This window comes from Aulonocara sp. 'chitande type north' Nkhata Bay, linkage group LG3 (assembly GCF_057382095.1).
Source record: "Aulonocara sp. 'chitande type north' Nkhata Bay isolate Kocher_YH1m ecotype deep benthic linkage group LG3, A_spYH_male_GT1.1, whole genome shotgun sequence".
Taxonomy (NCBI): Eukaryota; Metazoa; Chordata; class Actinopteri; order Cichliformes; family Cichlidae; genus Aulonocara; species Aulonocara sp. 'chitande type north' Nkhata Bay.
In genome coordinates, this window is record NC_141346.1 from 34,822,715 (window position 1) to 34,840,706 (window position 17,992).

A 17,992-nucleotide genomic window follows, 5' to 3' on the forward strand; every position below is an offset into this window, starting at 1 on the left:
CACAGATAAATACAAATAGTATGAATAAACACTGTAGCCTTAAAAATAAATCCCACTTTTCATTCTTTGTTTGTTTGTTTGTTTGTTTGTTTGTTTGTTTGTTTGTTTCTTTCTTTCTTTCTTTCTTTCGTTCTTTCTTTCTTTCTAGTGTTTAAGAGTGGACTAAGTTCTCATGTAGGCCACTCTTTCTCACAGGTTCGAGTTAGTTGAAATTTTAAGACATCGAAAAAAGAATTTGTGACTTATGGATAGTAAAAACTATTTGTGAAACGTCATCAGATTTTTTGAAAAATCCAATAATACCTATCTTGTTATTTATATTTTAAGTGTAATTTAGTTTTTACTAAAAATTCAATTTTCAGGGGGGTTCTCAAGTTATACTTTGTAATATTTTGAAACCATTTTTTTTCAACAACTGGATTTACGTTTTGTCTCAGGAAACGTTCACACCTGTTTTTTAGTATTCCGTCCACAGATTCATCATTTTCAAATGTATGAGTGGTACAAAAAAGGCACGCAATGGTTAGCTTCAAAGGCATTTATTTTGAAAACACCGGACGGAAATCCCTGTTATGTGCCGTTGCTTCTCCGCGCTCCCGAACATTCGGTTTCCCAGTGAGCACGCGCTTCCCGGACCGTAGCTGCCCGTCATCGCTGGCGCTGACATCACACGGAGGATTTGCTACAATGTCAAACACTCACAAGCAGCGCGAGCTCATGGCTTCCCCGCGCCACAATGACAAACACCGCCGCGTCCTGCTGCTCATCCTCTAAATACTACACAACTACGACCACAACTACGACCACCGTCCATGGCTTTATTCCGCGATTTTGGACAGGATGCGTTTGAGGTGAGACGGGTCACTCAGTTCTTTTCTAAATTACTGCTTTTTACTTGTAATTCATTTAGTTTATTTCGTAATGTTTTTAATTGAAAATTGTAGCTGATGTTTGAATTCTTGTTTGTTAAAAAATTAAAACCTTTAAACGCAGACGGCGTGTTTCCCCGTATCTTTATGGGAAAAGTTCCCCGGCTCCCTAACGTTGATTGCTGTGCTATTACGTAATGGGAGTGCGGACACTGCTGAACGGATTTTACAGTGAGGTGCCGTGATGACACATCTCTGATAGCACAAGCTCGCGGATTGCGTAGTAAAGACCGCGTCATATTTGCACACCCCTGTAACACCAAGTTTGTAGCCAAATAACGCATTTATCCCCTCACTGATTCACTCAAAGCACAACACTTCACGGTTTTCCAGGCTGTTAGTTGACCCAGCTATGACTGATTTATTACTGTTTTAAAGAAAAAAAGTCATTTAATTACAGGTCCTCATTGAACAAATACATGCTAAAAACAGAAGAACATTTAAGTGATTTGTGCTTGTATTTTTAGCTGGAAAATATATAAATGTCTAATGTTGCTACTGATGTTGCTCATACTTTTATAATATCTGCAGTGCTGTGAAAATGCATGTACTCTCTTTCTGATTTTTTCCCCTTATTTGTCATGCTTACTTCTTTTAGATCATCAAACACATTTTAACATTACACAGCGATAACTGATTAAAATTAAAAAAACGAGTTTTTTAAATGATGACTTTATTTATAAAAGTAAAAATAAAGCTATCCAACCCCTGTGTGCAAAACTAATTGCCCCGCTTTGTTAAATCATGTTCAGGTTCATTAGCTACTGCCAGACCTGGCGAATCAAGAAATCACTTCAATAGAAGATGTCTGACAAAATGAAGCAGGCTCAGATCTCAAAAAGCAACACATCATGTCCTGATCTAAAGAAACAGCTGATAAACAAAGTCATTGACATCTGTTAGTCTGGAAACAGTTACAAAGCCATTTTTAAGGTTTTGGGACTCGAGAACAGTGGAACACTGGTGAACCTTCCCAGGAGTGGCTTACCAAAATTACTCCAAGATCACCCGGACGACTCAACCAGGAAGTCATAAAAGACCGCAGAACAACATTAAAGAACCGCAGGCCTCACCTGCTTCAGTTAAGGTCAGAGTTCATGATTCAACAATAAGAAAGAGAATGGGTAAAAATCAGACTGCATGGGAGAGGTCAAGGAGAAAACCACTGCAGAGCAAAAAGAACACAAAGGCAGGTCTCACATTTACCAAAAATATTTTGCTGATCCTCAAGAGTTCCGAGAAAATATTCTGTGGACTGATGAGACAGAAGCTGAACTTTTTAGAAAGTTTGAGTCCTGTTACATCTGCAAAAAACTAGCACAGCAATTCATGAAACAACATTATACCAACAGTCAGACATGGTGGTGGTAGTGTGATGGTCAGGGCTGCTTTGCTGCTTCAGGACGACTTGTTGCAACGGATACATTTTGTATTTATTCTGGTTCTCTTTGTCTAATATTAGAATTAGTTTGATGCTCTGAAACATGTAAGCGTGACAAATATGCAAAAACCAAACCCTAAGAAATCAGGAATAGGGTAACTACTTTTAGTCACTCTGTTGTTTTCAGCACATTGCTAAGTATCAGCATCAGAAGAAGACACCGAGTATAAGGTGTTCACGGTTAAGTGATGACAAGCTTTGAACCTGACTGTGTGCTGTTTGTGCGTCTCAGCAAATCTATGTGAGTGCGTGAGCCAGGTCAGAGGTCATGTTGCGGAGGGAATCCGACTCCCACGGCCTCTTTACCTTCGGAGAGACGTCCGACAATGACTGTGAGGTGAGGCTGTTTATTTATACCTGCTACCGGCGTACCTCTTAGATCTGCATGTGGCTCTAAAGTAGGCTGCAGTTGACACAAAATGTAACCGAAGGAACCCACAGGTCCAGTTGCTGAACACGTAATAGCCCAACTTTTTGACTTAATTGTGTTATTTTTTTCCTTTTAATAACTCTAGTGTTCAGCACTTGGCAGTCAAGCATTTTTAAGTGAGTAGGCAGATAATGTCAAAAGCCAGAAATCTCTCCTCTGAGCCGTTGACAGAGATATGAAAACTTTTGCCAATGATATCCAACAGCCAGGCTCATCCCAGGTCATGTGACAGTGATATAGCTGTACCTTATGTAAGTTTGTACAAGCTTCTTACTCCTTCCCTATATCTCTGTCATTATGCTGCTGTCTAAGGATAAAAGGGACCAGAAGCTTCATCAAGTCAGCAGATCACAGTTGTTTATCCTCCCTGTCTTTGTCTCTCTGTCTTAGATGGGGGTGAGCTGCAGAGAGGTAGATGTAGCGTGTCTGTGCGAGGCCGGTCCCTGTACACTTTATTCAGAAGCACACACGCCTACGCCGGTGAGTGCTCAGGCTTTCCACTTAAGTGTCTGTGGCCGTCGCTCAACCCGCTCAGATCTGAGAGTGTTTCTTCATCTGTAATCAGGCTCTAAATGCTGCCCGACGACCTCTCTGCATCTTTGTCGCTGCCCTGTTTTATTTTAAAGTACCTGTTCACAGATATCGACGAATCACGTGTTAGCTTTTCGTTTTGTTTTTTTTCGAGATGTGAATCTAATCAGTAGGTCTGTCTCTCTTCCTGCTTTCTGTTCTCAGGACACGCGGCTGTGTGAACGCTGTGGAAAAAACAAAGTGATGGTAACCAGGTACTCTGAGGGATACGGCACAGAGGTAATGTGTAGCATATGTGTGCGTGTCTTTATGACAGTGCTCTGTGTGCAGCTACTTAATGCTGTTGCAGAGCGCTGTGTGTGGAGTCCAGATATGTAACACGTTATAAGACTTTTTGATATTTGTGTTGATTTCCTGGCAGGCAGCTGGCATTTTTATAGGCTTTTAAGATTCCAGCTTGTGAGCAGTACATGAGTAATACCAGGGTTCACTTAGGCCAGATGATTGATGCTCATGCCACAGATAGACATTTTCAAAAAGGATTTTCAGTCTCTTAAAACTAGGGTTGGACCATTTATTGCTAACTGATATACAGCACTGTGCAAAAGTCTTGAGCCAGCCCTAACATCTCTATATTTTGTCATATTTTGAGGCAAATACTGAAACTTTTCTGACAAAGTTGTATTTTTACTCAGTTGTATATAGAATTTGTGTTCTATTTTTATACTATTGTATATTTTATTCTATTTTATTCTACTGTATATAGTATTTTATTTTATTCTATTCTATTAGAATAGAATTATCTATTTCTATCTTATCTTATCTTATCTTAACATGCACAAACTTACAGGTAAATACAGCATATAAATCAAAAACAGAGCTTGAAAGTCAATATTTGGTACGACCTTTATTTTTCAACGCAGCTTGAAATCTCTTAGACAATCTTTCTTTAATTAATTTTTGAATAGTTCTCCAGGCTTCTTGAAGGACATTCAAAGTTCTTCTTTGTCCTAGATCAAAATCTCCAACACCATTGGCTGAAATGCAACACCAAGCCATGATGGAGCCTCCACCGTGCTTCATACACGCTCACTTATCATCATCATCATTTATTTAAATAGCACTTTAAAAACACACCTGGTAGACCAAAGTGCTGTACAATACTAATATGCACTAGGGCTGCCACAAACGATTATTTTGATAGTCGTCTAGTCACCGATTATTTTTGCGATTAGTCGACTAATCAGGTCATCCATTGGACGTAAAACGTACAGCTTATTGCACCAGCAGCATCTGCTCTTATATAACTATCATTAGCTTACAGCTTTAAGTGTTTACGGTCTGTGCTAACAATAAAGACAAGGTGATAGTTTATTAAATTTTAATGAAATTTGCAGATTGTTTTGGTGGAGTTTAATAAACTCCTTGCTATCTAAAATATAACAGGACACCGGAGTAAATTCTCGAGCATCTCACACTGATAATCAAATTCAAATTTTACAAATTCAAATTTTATTTGTCACGTACACAGTCATACACAGTACGATATGTAGTGAAATGCTTAGACAACTGCTCGTGACCTAAAGAAAAAAAAAAAGGAAAAGGCTATGAATAAGATAGGAAATAAATATGAAAAATTAAAAAGTGTAAATTTAACTAGGAAGGAATAAAATATAAAAAATTAAGGTTAAAAATGAAATAACTGTACAACACAAATTAGAATGAAGGGTAAATTTAACTGGAAAAGAATAAGATAAAATATATAAATTAAAGTTGAAAATAAAATAACTGTGCAACAAAATACACAATACACAGTATAGAACTATATAAGAATGTATGAAGAAATATAAATAAATAAATATATATATACACACAATAACAGCAGCTGTACAAATATTAACTGGAAATGAAGAATATAGTGACCAGTGTTGTGCAATCCACATTATGTCTTGTGCAGTGCAAATATGCTGTCTGCTTGACGTTTATTCAGCTGTGTGAAAACTATAACTTTAATCTCAGCCAAACCGATTTACCCAGGAACAAATAAAATACCGTATTTCCCGGACTACAAAGCGCACCTGAATATTAGCAGCACAAGCTAAAATCAGGGGAAAATCCTGTTTTGTACATACATTAGCCGCACCTGACTAAAAGCCGCAGGTGTTTCAATGTTGACTTATCATATGTAAGAGAATATGCACAAAGGGAATTGTCAGGAAAGAGATGGCTGTTTGGAGACATCACTTTTATTAATATTTTGAAAAACAAGTTATGGGTACATATTTGCACATGTAGTACATAACAGTAGCCTACAGCACACCAGAAAAAATAGATTCGGACTACCTTTTAGGCTCAGGTGCAGTGACACAGCTTTAACAAGAAGAAAAGTCAGTCATTCACCACCATCTTTCTCTTCTTCCTGCGCACTAAAACCACCAAAGTCCTCTCCTCCAGTGTCGGATACAAACAGGCTCAGGATGGCTTCGTCATCCACTCTCCGCTTCTCTCCTTCGTTGTCACTTTCAAAACCAAAGAAATCCTCGTTGTCAGTGTCAGAGTCGAACACCCTCAGAAGGGCCGTGGCGGTGTCCTCCTCTCCATCATGCAGCAGTCCAGCCCTTCAAAATCCGTTGGTGATCGTGGATGCTTTCACACTTTTCCACGCTGTCAGAATCCACCGGTGGAGTTGAGCATAACTTGCTTTTCGCAAGTTTATCGCCGCTCATCATCCACGCCTCCCGCTGAATGCGTAGCGCTACTTTGAAGTTTGTTTTTCGCGCTACTTCGTACGGCACTACGTTGCCTGGCGGACGGACATGTGACTAACATACCACTCTTGAACCCCGATCCTTCCGCCAGGCAACGTAGTGCCGTACAACAGCGGAACACACAAAACAAATCGTCTTACGATATGACAAAAATCATGGACAATCCATAGAAAAGCCGCACCTGACTAAAAGCCGCAGGGTTCAAAGCTTGTGCAAAAAGTAGCGGCTTATAGCCCGACAATTACGGTACTAAAAAAAAGCCAAACAATAACATAACGAATTATCTAAGTGACTTATATATCATGTTTAACCTGAGTAGCGAAAGACGGCGGTGGGTTTGAAAACGATTTGCCGGGAGTCCGGTGTTCTTCACGGCGCTAGTGAGCCTAGCCCCCGGCTCGCTATCAAGCTAGTGGGTAACAGATGTCTCCGAAAACGTCGGAGCGCTTTTGAAAATATGTGGTGTCTTGATAAACTGAGCAGATATTTGATGTTTACACAGCTACATTCTCGCCTGAAAATATGTTAAACGTGTATTTTGTGACCCAGAAAGAATAATAAGAGTAGCATTAAAACTAACTAGCTGCCGCCATTGTTGGAAACTGAGCTGGGCTGCGCTATGAATTCTGGGACACAGCTTCTTCTTCTTCGGGGTTTAACGGCAGCTGGCATCCTTGTACATGCAGTGCTGCCATCTTCTGTTTCAGTCCGTTATTACACTCTTAAATCCTACTACTTATTCCTGCGTCTTTTGTGATCTTACAAAGCTTCAAACGACGCGTCGACTATTAAATCAGTCGTCGACGATTTTGATAGTCGACGTAATCGTGACTAGTCGACTAATCGTGGCAGCCCTAATATGCACATAGTAATAAAACCAGACATAGCAATAAAATGTTAAAACAAAACAAACAAACAAACAAAAATCCTTATGTTCCTCTCTCCTGACTTCCTCAAAAACAAACAAACAAACAAAAATTGGATTCCTCACTCCAGCGGACCGGTTGCTATTGTTTTTCAGTTTGGCTCTTGCTGTGGTTAGATTTTTAGGCCTGACACTTCTTCTGTCCTCTACTTGTCTTCCACAGATTTTTTTTAAAGGACATCCAGCGTTTTGCCAGGTTTTTGGGTAATAGCTCTTTGGGAATACCCTTTTTGGTGCACAAATAGTTTATTTCCTCTGGCATCTTGCACAGATTTCACAAATGAGTACAAGTTTTGTGTTTTGTGACAGGCTGCGAATACCAAAGTGTCAGCCACTGGACTGACAGAAAGAGGGGAAAAACCAAAGAAAAACTGTGGAAGAGCTCCAGAAAGGCTGGAGTACTGTTGCTCAAGACCACTTTAAAAAATAAAATAAAAATTCTGGCTCTTTAAAGCAAAAAATTTAAATTAGGAGGGACTCCAGACTTTTGCACAACTCTGTATAATTGGCTTATACGTATCGAAATGGAAATAAGCACCGCAAATATTTTAATCAGTGAGGTGGGTGATTTGATTTGTGATACAGTTTTCCTGAATTGATGGTGATAATGCTAGCTACCCTTACATGAAACAATATCCAAGATAAGGGGAAGCATGAGCAATTTACCAAACAAGTCAAATATAATGAAATCATTTAATAAAATGCCTTTATCTGTTTACTGTAGCCTGAACCTAAAACTAGCCTGAACTAGGTAGCTTGTTTAGCAGAGTGCAGCTGTTCTAACATGCTGTGCTGTCAGCGTTAATCTCGTTAAAATTACATCAACACCATAACCACATTAACGCTGCAAATCTCTGTTAGGGAGTTATCGTGGATCACCTTGTGTGTCGGGCTGCATGGTGCTAATGAGTGAACAAGCTAACTGCGTTGACGCCATGCAGCCCCACGCAAAGTGGGGCCCCACGAAAGTGATTTTTTAAATGCTAAAAACGTTAGTTTGTCTATGCTGTTTATATTTTAAAAAGTTATCAATATTTGGTATTCTTAAAAAAAATCACAAAATATTGCAGTACTGTGTTGTACGAAAATCATTGCTATATCCCTGTCATGCAGCTAGCTGCTATCCGATTGTTCAGTCTGACGTCACTAGCCGTGTCTGGACCTAAACTCCGCTGCAGGTCCATATATCAAACGATCACTATGGCATTACTGAGAGTTGAAAAACTGTCTAAAGTCTTTCATCTGTATTAATAAAATGATCAGCGTTCTGCACTACCAGGTGTAACAATTGAGTTTAGCATCCAGGCATCCGTGAAAACGGAATTTATGACATTTAACGGAGTTAGAAGTTAGCAGGGAGTTAGCTCGCTAGCTTCTATCTAAATACAATAAAGCATGTCCTGACTGCGGGGATTTGGAAACAAATTAAAACGTACAGCTCTGTTATCACTTCCAGCATAAATGAAGACAGAAAACTAAACAGCAGTGACGTTTGTAGGGTTACTGAAGTTGAGCTAGCTGGTATATAATGATGTGCTACGTGACCGCTAGCGACACAGCTATGTTAGCATAATATAAACAAGCTAACGTTTTTTTCCACTCGATAAAAGTTAACGTGACTGTTCTCGGTGGTCAGGAACAAATGTAATCGCATGGCAGGATGCTGTTAAAGGACCAAACTTCAGCCAGGAGAACAACTGAGATAATCCATCCATAATACAAGGTTAGTCATTCATATACTGCAGCATGGGCTGGGCTGTAGTTACATCTTAAGGTTTTAAAAACTGAGCTTAAATAAATGATTAGCGGTAATAAAAGCCGAGGGAGGTCAACAGTGATCACTGACTGTTTTAGGAGCTTTTTGAGATTAAATATAAGAAAATACATAACATTAAACATGTTAACAACACAAAAGCCATATTAAACACAGACTACTTTAGGCCCGGAAGTAGGATTCGTCACGTCATCACTGAACAACCGGATAGTTGTGTCTGCACCCACCTGCTCATTTGAGGCCACACCCTCAGTCAATGGAAACTGTAAGCCTTGCTATAATTTAAACCCATGAGTTATATTTAAAAAATGGAAATGTAAGGCAGTCTTGAAAAGGGAGATTTTTTTTTTGGTAGCAGGCTGTAACAATTTATAGTTGTGTTGCAAAATTAGCCATTTTAACATAGGGCGCTGTGGTGACTTGCTTTTGGATTCAGCCTCAAGTGGCCATTACAGGAACTGCATTTTTTGGCCAGAGATAAAAACACACAGCACATTATGTTAATAGCTCATTGTTTTTTTGTTTTTTTTTTAAATGCTAAACTTATATTTTCAGTACAGAGTGGCAGTAGTTCTTGTTACTATAATATACAGTTTAGTATTCAGTGATATATTTTGTGTTCTGGAATAGGAACCTTTAGACAAATCAATGATTTTTGAGTTATCCCCGTTATTCAGTATCTATCTATCTATCTATCTATCTATCTATCTATCTATCTATCTATCTATCTATCTATCTATCTATCTATCTATCTATCTGTCTGTCTGTCTGTCTGTCTGTCTGTCTGTGACAGAAAGAGGTAAAAAGACTGGTACTGTTGGGATATAAATACTCTCTGACTTCATTACGTTATGGATAGAGGTGTGAGCTGATTCATGCTTAATAACAATGGTGGTAATATAAAAAGTGACGCATTAGCACACTCACACAGACAAATGCCATCATCAAGTGGTATTTGGTTTCACAAACTGTGTTGGTCTGTGATGAGTCACTGGGATTTATGGGTTTCTTTCATTTTAAAAACTCAAAAAATTGAAAACACTTTTGTATTTGTCATATTTTATCCCAGCTTAATGGCTGCTAACACATTCCTCTGTGTTTCTGTTGGTTATTATATATTTTTTCTTGTCTTTTTCGCTCCATTGCAGGAGGAGTGTGTGTTATCTGACCCTCAGGGGGAGAGTGACGCAGATGCGGATATAGAGGATACAGACTGCAGGTCACCGACACGTTCATATTCACACAGTGTGCTGCACTGTACCTTACTGTATCTGACCTTGTGCCTGTGACTCAATTTGTTCAGACTCCAGGAGCCTGGTTCTCTCCAGCGAATCAGCTCACGGAGACGGAAACGTCCTCGAGTAGCGCGACAAGACACCACGGAGAGCGAGGATGATGGCGGGCGAAGCCATAGATCCCATCGATGGAATCTGAGGCTTAGTCCTGACAGAGCACACAGCAGAACCATACTCGAGGTAAGAAGAAATAAATAAAAACAAATCAAAATCAAGCAATCAAGATGTGATTGTGGTGCAGACCTTCAGCTTTAATTCAAGAGGTTTTTATTCAAATTTGCATTAATTTTATGCATTTAGTTGAATACTCCAAAAGAGTGTTTCACTCGGTTGACATCAGGTCACCGTAGAAAATTCTATTTCTTTGCCATGAAAAACTTTTGCAGCCTGCTTTGTATCATCCAATCAAGCTTGCAGCATTTGGTTGAATCTGAGCAGAGAGTATAACCCCCTCTGCACTTCAGAATTCGTTGTCCTCTTCTATCAGCAGTCACATCATCAATAAACACGACATGGACAGTGTATCCATGTCATAACACTGCCTCCACCGTGCTTGACATACTAACTTTTCCCCTTCTCGTCCATCATTGTGATAAAAGTCAGTCTTGATTTTGTCTGTCCAAACATATGTACACTTGGCTCTTTCACATGTTTTCTGAGGCTTGAGCCTGTAACCAGTGGTTTGCACCTCATTGTAAACATCTGTTTCCATTAACAAAAGCATCTTTTGATTGGAGACCCAATGATACACCTACCTGCTTGAGAGTGTTCTCGACTTGTTTAGATGTTGGGATGTTTTTTCTCTTAACCATTGAAATAATCCTGCCATCTTGCACTTTTAGTCATCTTCTGTGGTCCTTCAGGCCTTCTGCTATTGGTATCAATTATTCATTCATATTTGAAATTCACAAAAATTCAGCTATTATGTCTGCTTTATTTGTCATGAAATAACGAGCTGCTTGTCAGTCAGTTGTCCAATTATACTTGAGCCTTTGAATCAGTGTTGCCAACTCCTCAGTAAGGAAAATCGCTATTGGCTGTCCTAAAAGTCGCTAGAAGTCGCTAAATGACGTCATCGCCTAATTTGCATAATTGATCATGCTAATCTAATTGTAACCTATGTTGTTGGAGAGAGAAATAACATCGTGGAAGAGACATAAAGTGAGTAAAAACGTCCTAAATGCATTTAGAGTTTATTTAGAACTACAAATTAAATTTCTTTTAGCAATTATTGTTTTTTTTTAATGTCACAATTCCAACCCTGCTCCTTTACCCGGGCTTGGACCGGCAAAAGTGACCCGAAATAGGCACTCTGGTGGAGTTACTTTGTGTGTGTGTGTGTTTATAAGTAGTTTTAAACCTTGTGATCCACAAAACAGCATAAGAGTAAAAGAGTAAAGGAGGACTGACTGTGTTACAGCACCCGCTGCTTGTTGAGAGTAAAAGCGATACGCTCTTTCACGTGTTTTTTTAGCGACTTTCTTTAGAAAAAAAGTTGCTAAGGGGTCTGAAAACTCGCTAAATATAGTGACAAAGTCGCTAAGTTGGCAACACTGCTTTGAATATGGCTTAATCTTTATAGAAATGGTAAAGCAGTTAATACAGTACTTTTGTTAAACCCCTTGAATTAAAGTTGAAAGTCTTGAATATTGATTGTTTGATTTTAAATCTACTATGTGGTGTACAGAGAGAGAAAATTGCCCCCTGAAAAGTGTCATTATCCAAATACTTTCTGAGTCACTGAATGCACAGAATTTTCCAGGTTCATACTATTACTTCCCTGTTGCTTTAATTAGTTACTCTGCTCATTTAGGGTCTAAAAATGAAGTACAAACAGAGAAATTGAGGTCTATCTCAGTTCTCTCCTGCATCTGCCTTTCAGGAGAGCATATCACAGGTCAGGCCACTGATCATTTGCAGGCCAAACGTGGAGAAGCAGAAGAGTCCTGATGAGGTGACCCGAGGCTCCAAACTGACGTCTCTGTGGCCGTCGTCCTTCTCTCTTCCTCTTATCCTCCTCCTGTCATTACCTCTCTCTGTTTCTCTCATTGTTTTTATCGTGTCTTTCCTCCTTCCGTGGGCCAGTGCTTGACCCCCGCCATGCCTGCTTCAGGATATTAGTTTCATTCCAGAAATGACAGAAAGTTCTACCGACTCATATAATGTAGTGGATAGCGTAATTTCTTTATAAACGAGTAGAAAGACTTGAAGATAATAATAGATTAGCAATACTGAATTTGTGTTCAATGTTTCTTTTCCTCCTTTCTTTAAATATCTTGACTTTAAGCGAAGGTCGTCCCTCGAAACCAAAAAGGCACTGAGAAACTTTCATAACGCGGCGCATTTTGATCGAGAATGTGCTCACAGTGAACACAACACAAACTCAGCTCCTGCCTCTGTCTCATAAAATCTCACCTTCCGTCTCACTTTTCCTCACCCCCTCGTTTGTAAAAATAGACCTCTCATCTCGCTCCTTATTCTAACAAGCCACTGGAGTGACACAGAGGGGGGGGGGGGGGGGGCAAGGTTTTATGGCTGTGCAGGTACTTTTAAAAAGGAAACTAGGAGGCTCGGTAGGAAAACCTGCGAAAGACAATGCTGCCGAACTATGCAATCCCTCTGTTTGTACCGCGGCATCTTAACTGCTGTTCGAGTACGTCTCCTATGTCCTTGGCACTGTCGACACCTTCGTGGCCCCCCGTCCCCTTTTCTTCCTCTGAGGAGTACAGTTTGTGAATGCAGGGACTCGATGGTTCCAAAGTAGAGCGTGACCCAATTTAAAAAGCATTACCAGGAGAGATCTGATACAGCTCCCATCGTGTATGATCTACAGCACATCTGTTATAACGAATAAATTACATGTATTAATTTACGCGCCGCAGACCTCAAAATAAAACGAGCTTTGGTGGCAGTGTGTTACAGGAGTTTGGACACTATTTCACAGTCTTACATTCATATTTAAGAATGCTTATGTAAATTATGATTTAAGAGGACTAAGCTTGACAATCAGTCATGCTGTTTATTTCAAGCTGGAATATCTAGAAAACGCCATCTTTTGGCTATGTTTGTACTGTACATTTCATTTTATGTTGTTTTGTATGTGTTTTGAAGTTAGGGTTGTTTTTTCTTCTTCCACACGTCACACTACTGATGCTTGCTTGCCTGTAGAAAAATGATCATTTTAGGTTAATATCAGGTTGCACTGTGTTAACTGGTTAGTTTTAGAGATTTTTCTCTCCTAGTTTGTTGTCATGTTGTAGTCTTACATCTTATTTCTATATGTGTTTATCTCTGTTTCATGGGGCCCAGAAATTCAATAAAACTAGATTGTATTTTGACAACAAAAGCCTTTCTTTCTTTCTTTTTTTCTCCACTACCACTTTAAAACCAAGCAGGTTGCAGAAATGAGGCTAAACTGCTGACTTATGTCTTCGTTATAGCTACTACCATTAGCACTCATACATCTTCAAATGTAAAATAGTAAAAACCAACACAATTGTATCTCATATCCCCGTATTGGGCGTTGTTTTTGGATTATTGTAGTAAATGCTGGTCCAGGTTCAACATGGCAAGTGACCAATTGCATTGTTATGATGTCATAGTTTTGCATCGTGGAAAAAGCCTGTCGATGGACTCTCAAGAAAAAATAGGATGGCAGTCAGGGTTAGGGTTTGGTGTGTGTTGTGATGGTGTTTCCACATTGCAAAACTATGACATCACAGCTATGTCACTGGTCACTTGCAGTGTTGAACCTGGACCAACAAGAACACGAACACAGGGACATCATATCATGCTGTCTTTAACCGGGTGGCAGGAAGTAGAATAACACACCAGGTTACAAAAATCAAGAGTTGCACGAGTTAGCGAAAACGGCAGCTAATGACAACACTGACAAAGTCGATATCAGTTTAACGTCAACTTTGTGGTACAGTTCTGTTTGCCAGGCAGGACATGGTGGGTATAATGGGGTCCTTAGCCTCTGGGAACATCAGCGGTTTCTTTATTTTACTGTGTCCGGTGTAGTCAGGATATCCAGATAGTAGATAAGGGTTTTCCAGTTCTGGACTTTGTGCCTGCCATTGCTTATCATTGCAGTTAAGTTAATAAAATAAGTCAATAATAGTCTAAAATCTCCCTTTTCGAGACTGCCTTACATTTCCATTTTTAGACTATAGCAAATGGTTTGGAAACTGCATTTTGAAGGAACCAAAGTTGGTTTAAACAGGATTGTTGAGTAAAGCTCTGACTACAAACTGACTACACTGATCTTCTGGTACCAACAATTTTGCCTACACTTTCTGCATTTTCATGTCCAAAATTCAGTTTTAGGTGGTTACACATAGGATTATCTGTAAACCTCCAAAAGCCTCAGCAACACTTTAGGTCAACTGCTATGACTTTAACTTTTTATATATATATATATATATATTTCACTTCACTCATTTCTGTCCCACTCTGTGATCTAGATTACACTTGCATTGATCTTATCTTGCAGGATCTTATCAATGCAAATATGTATATTTTCCCACCCATCCATGGTGATCCTGGAGCTCATCCCAGGTGACACTAAATGAGAGAGAGAGCTGTACAAGTTGCAGGTCAGTCACATGACATTTTTGCAAAATGTTGAGTTATTGTTTCTGATTTTTTTTTTTTTTAGACCATGCAGAGTTACAGAATAGGCACTCTGACAAAAGATGACAGTGCTCGGTGCTTGAACTACTTGTGCCTCTCACTCTGTTGAGCCGAAAAAGAAGAATGCAACCCTCATGTCCCAGCAGTGTAGCTGCTCTTGACAAAAGGGCCTGAAGGGGGGAGGGGGGGTCCAATAACGAGGTTAGCGCTCTTCACTCCTCCTCCTCCTCTCACTGCTTGCATTGCCATGGTAACAATCAGAACTGCTGCAGAGGAAACAGACTTTTCATAAGTAAGATTGTGAGCAGCTGCCCAAAGCTAAACTGTAGGTAATAATGTAGGTACAGAAGTGTATCCGTATCTGCCGTGAATGTATATACAATGGCAAATATCTGTACAGGTTGTTCCTGAATGGCGACGTTTTTAGGGTGTATTAAAGCATTAAAAAAACATCTTACAGACAGTTGAATGCTTACAAGCACACATTCAGTGTGAAGAAATGTTTAAGCACTCAAGTGCTCTTTTGAGTGCAGTTGAAAAGGGGCCTTAATCACTTGCCTGCTTGTTTAAATCCTTCTGCGTGTGAATGCACAGTAGGCATGTGTTCGTGTGATGCCTCACATGTGAAGCCAAAGTCACCGTGTCCTCAGGTAGGAGTGTTTTTTTTTAAGCGATCTGTTGCCCACCAGTTTCATTTCCAAAACACCTACTCACAGTCCCGAAACTTCAAAGCATGTCAGTAGATTTTTATTAGGAACCCACAGTGTGAACAAAACATCCATTGATCTTAGAGGATGTATGAAGCAGGGTTTTAATTTTAAAGATAAAAGATCTTCAACCAGTGATATTGAGCTTAAACACATTTAAACAAAACAGAGACAAAAACAGCAGCTAGCATGAACGAGATCAACACTGCTGTACAGACAAAGATCAAATCAAAATGTTTTTTCAAATGAGAATAAATGCACCTAGCCGTTTTTGCTGCAGTTTCCTTATCAGATTAAAATGGTACACTTTATGGACTTATACATTACACCTACAGGAGCTTCTTGGTTGTGGAAACCCATGCCATGAAGTTCTCCGTGGACAGTTTTTATGCTGATGTTAATGCCAGAGGAGGGTTGGAGGTCTGCAGTGACTGAGTCAGCCAAGTGTTTGTGACTTTGCACACTAAACTTGTGAATGAGTTGCTGTGGAGCCCAAACACTTCTACTTTACAATAATCCACTTAAAGCTGATGGTGGAATATTTACACTCAACAAAAATATAAACGCAACACTTTTGTTACTGCTCCCATTCCCCATGGGATGGACGTAGAGACCTAAAATTCATTCCAGATACACAATATAACCATCCCTCCCAAACAGTGGTCACAAATCAGTCCAAATGTGCGGTAGTGGGCACATCTGCCATATTGAGATAATCCATCCCACCTCACAGGTGTGCCACATCAGGATGCTGATCTGACATCATGAGTAGTGCACAGGTGTACCTCAGACTGCCCACAACAAAAGGCCACCCTGGAATGTGCAGTTTTTTGCGCTATTGGGGGTCTGGGGACCCAGAACCGGTCAGTATCTGGTGTGACCACCATTTGCCTCATGCAGTGCAACACATCGTCTTCGCATGGAGTCTATCAGATTGTCAATTGTGGCCTGTGGAATGTTGGTCCACTCCACTTCAATGGCTGTGCGAGGTTGTTGGATATTCGTGGGAACTGGTACACGCTGTCGTATACGCCGGTCAAGCACATCCCGAACATGCTCAATGGGTGACATGTCCGGTGAGTATGCTGGCCATGCAAGAACTGGGACATTCTCAGCTGCCATCTGCCCTGAACAATGTGAACCATGATTCATCCGTGAAGCGCACACCTCTCCAACGTGCGAGACGCCATCTAATGTGAGCATTTGCCCACACAAGTCTGTTACGGCGACGAGCTGGAGTCAGGTCAAGACCCCGATGAGGACGACGGGCATGCAGTTGAGCGTCCCTGAGACGGTTTCTGACAGTTTGTGCAGAAATTGTTTGGTTGTGCAAACCAATTGTTCCAGCAGCTGTCTGGGTGGCTGGTCTCAGACGATCTTGGAGGTGAACCTGCTGGATGTGGAGGTCCTGGGCTGGTGTGGTTACACGAGGTCTGCGGTTGTGAGGCCGGTTGGATGTGCTGCCATGTTCTCTGAAACGCCTGTGGAGACGGCTTATGGTTGAGAAATGAACATTCAATGCACGGGCGACAGATCTGGTTGACATTCCTGCTGTCAGCATGCCAATTGCACGCTCCCTCATTGCTTGTGGCATCTGTGGCATTTTGCTGTGAGACAAAACTGCACATTCCAGGGTGGCCTTTTGTTGTGGGCAGTCTGAGGTACACCTGTGCACTACTCATGATGTCAGATCAGCATCCTGATGTGGCACACCTGTGAGGTGGGATGGATTATCTCAATATGGCAGATGTGCCCACTACCACACATTTGGACTGATTTGTGACCACTGTTTGGGAGGGATGGTTATATTGTGTATCTGGAATGAATTTTAGGTCTCTACGTCCATCCCATGGGGAATGGGAGCAGTAACAAAGGTGTTGCGTTTATATTTTTGTTGAGTGTAGTAGGACAGAAATTTCATAAACTGTCTTCCTGCATCAGCAGCATCCTATCACAGTATCATATTGGAGTTCAAGGGGCTCTTTAGAATGCCCCATTCTTTCACAAATAAATAAAGGCAGTAGAGACAGACTGGAGGCCTGATTTTGCACACCTTTGGCAATGGGACTGAAAATATCTGAAATGAAAGACAAAGAGGTGTGGTTCTAAACTTTTGTATGAATGGCATGAATACAATTAGTCCTAAAACAAAATATACCCCACTACATCCCAAACCTTGACACCGTATTTTCTTCAGTGTCAACCTGATTAAAAAAAGGAAATAAAAAGGTACTTGTGATTAGGTTTGCTTACCTTCTGAGATTTATGCTCCACTAAATTATAACTAGACGTTTAGAACCTGCTTAACTCTGAAGACCATTTAGTAATAAGGCAAAGAAGATTTTAAAATATCTTTATAAAATTCTAGCAGCTAATATATTGACAGATCTTCTAAAACTGGGACTTCCTGTCTAATTGCCTCTGATTTGACAAATGTTTTCAACTGACTTGAAGAAACTTGTTTCCAGCTTAGAGATTTCTTGGATTTCATTGGTTAGTCAAAACTAAACACTACCTAGCACTGTGACGGGACAAATTCACAAATAGCTGGCGCAGG

General features: G+C 40.2%; 1 protein-coding gene across 1 annotated transcript; it reads left to right on the forward strand.

Annotated features, from left to right (window-relative positions):
* Window positions 1–603: 603 nt before the first annotated feature.
* Window positions 604–13,433, forward strand: LOC147335304 (uncharacterized). Its single transcript, XM_086277907.1, has 7 exons — window positions 604–851; window positions 2,603–2,707; window positions 3,191–3,280; window positions 3,536–3,610; window positions 9,947–10,017; window positions 10,102–10,273; window positions 11,976–13,433. Exons 2-7 carry the CDS (start codon window positions 2,639–2,641, stop codon window positions 12,183–12,185), a joined length of 687 nt encoding a protein of 228 aa, XP_086134033.1. The 5' UTR covers window positions 604–851; window positions 2,603–2,638; the 3' UTR covers window positions 12,186–13,433.
* Window positions 13,434–17,992: the final 4,559 nt, after the last annotated feature.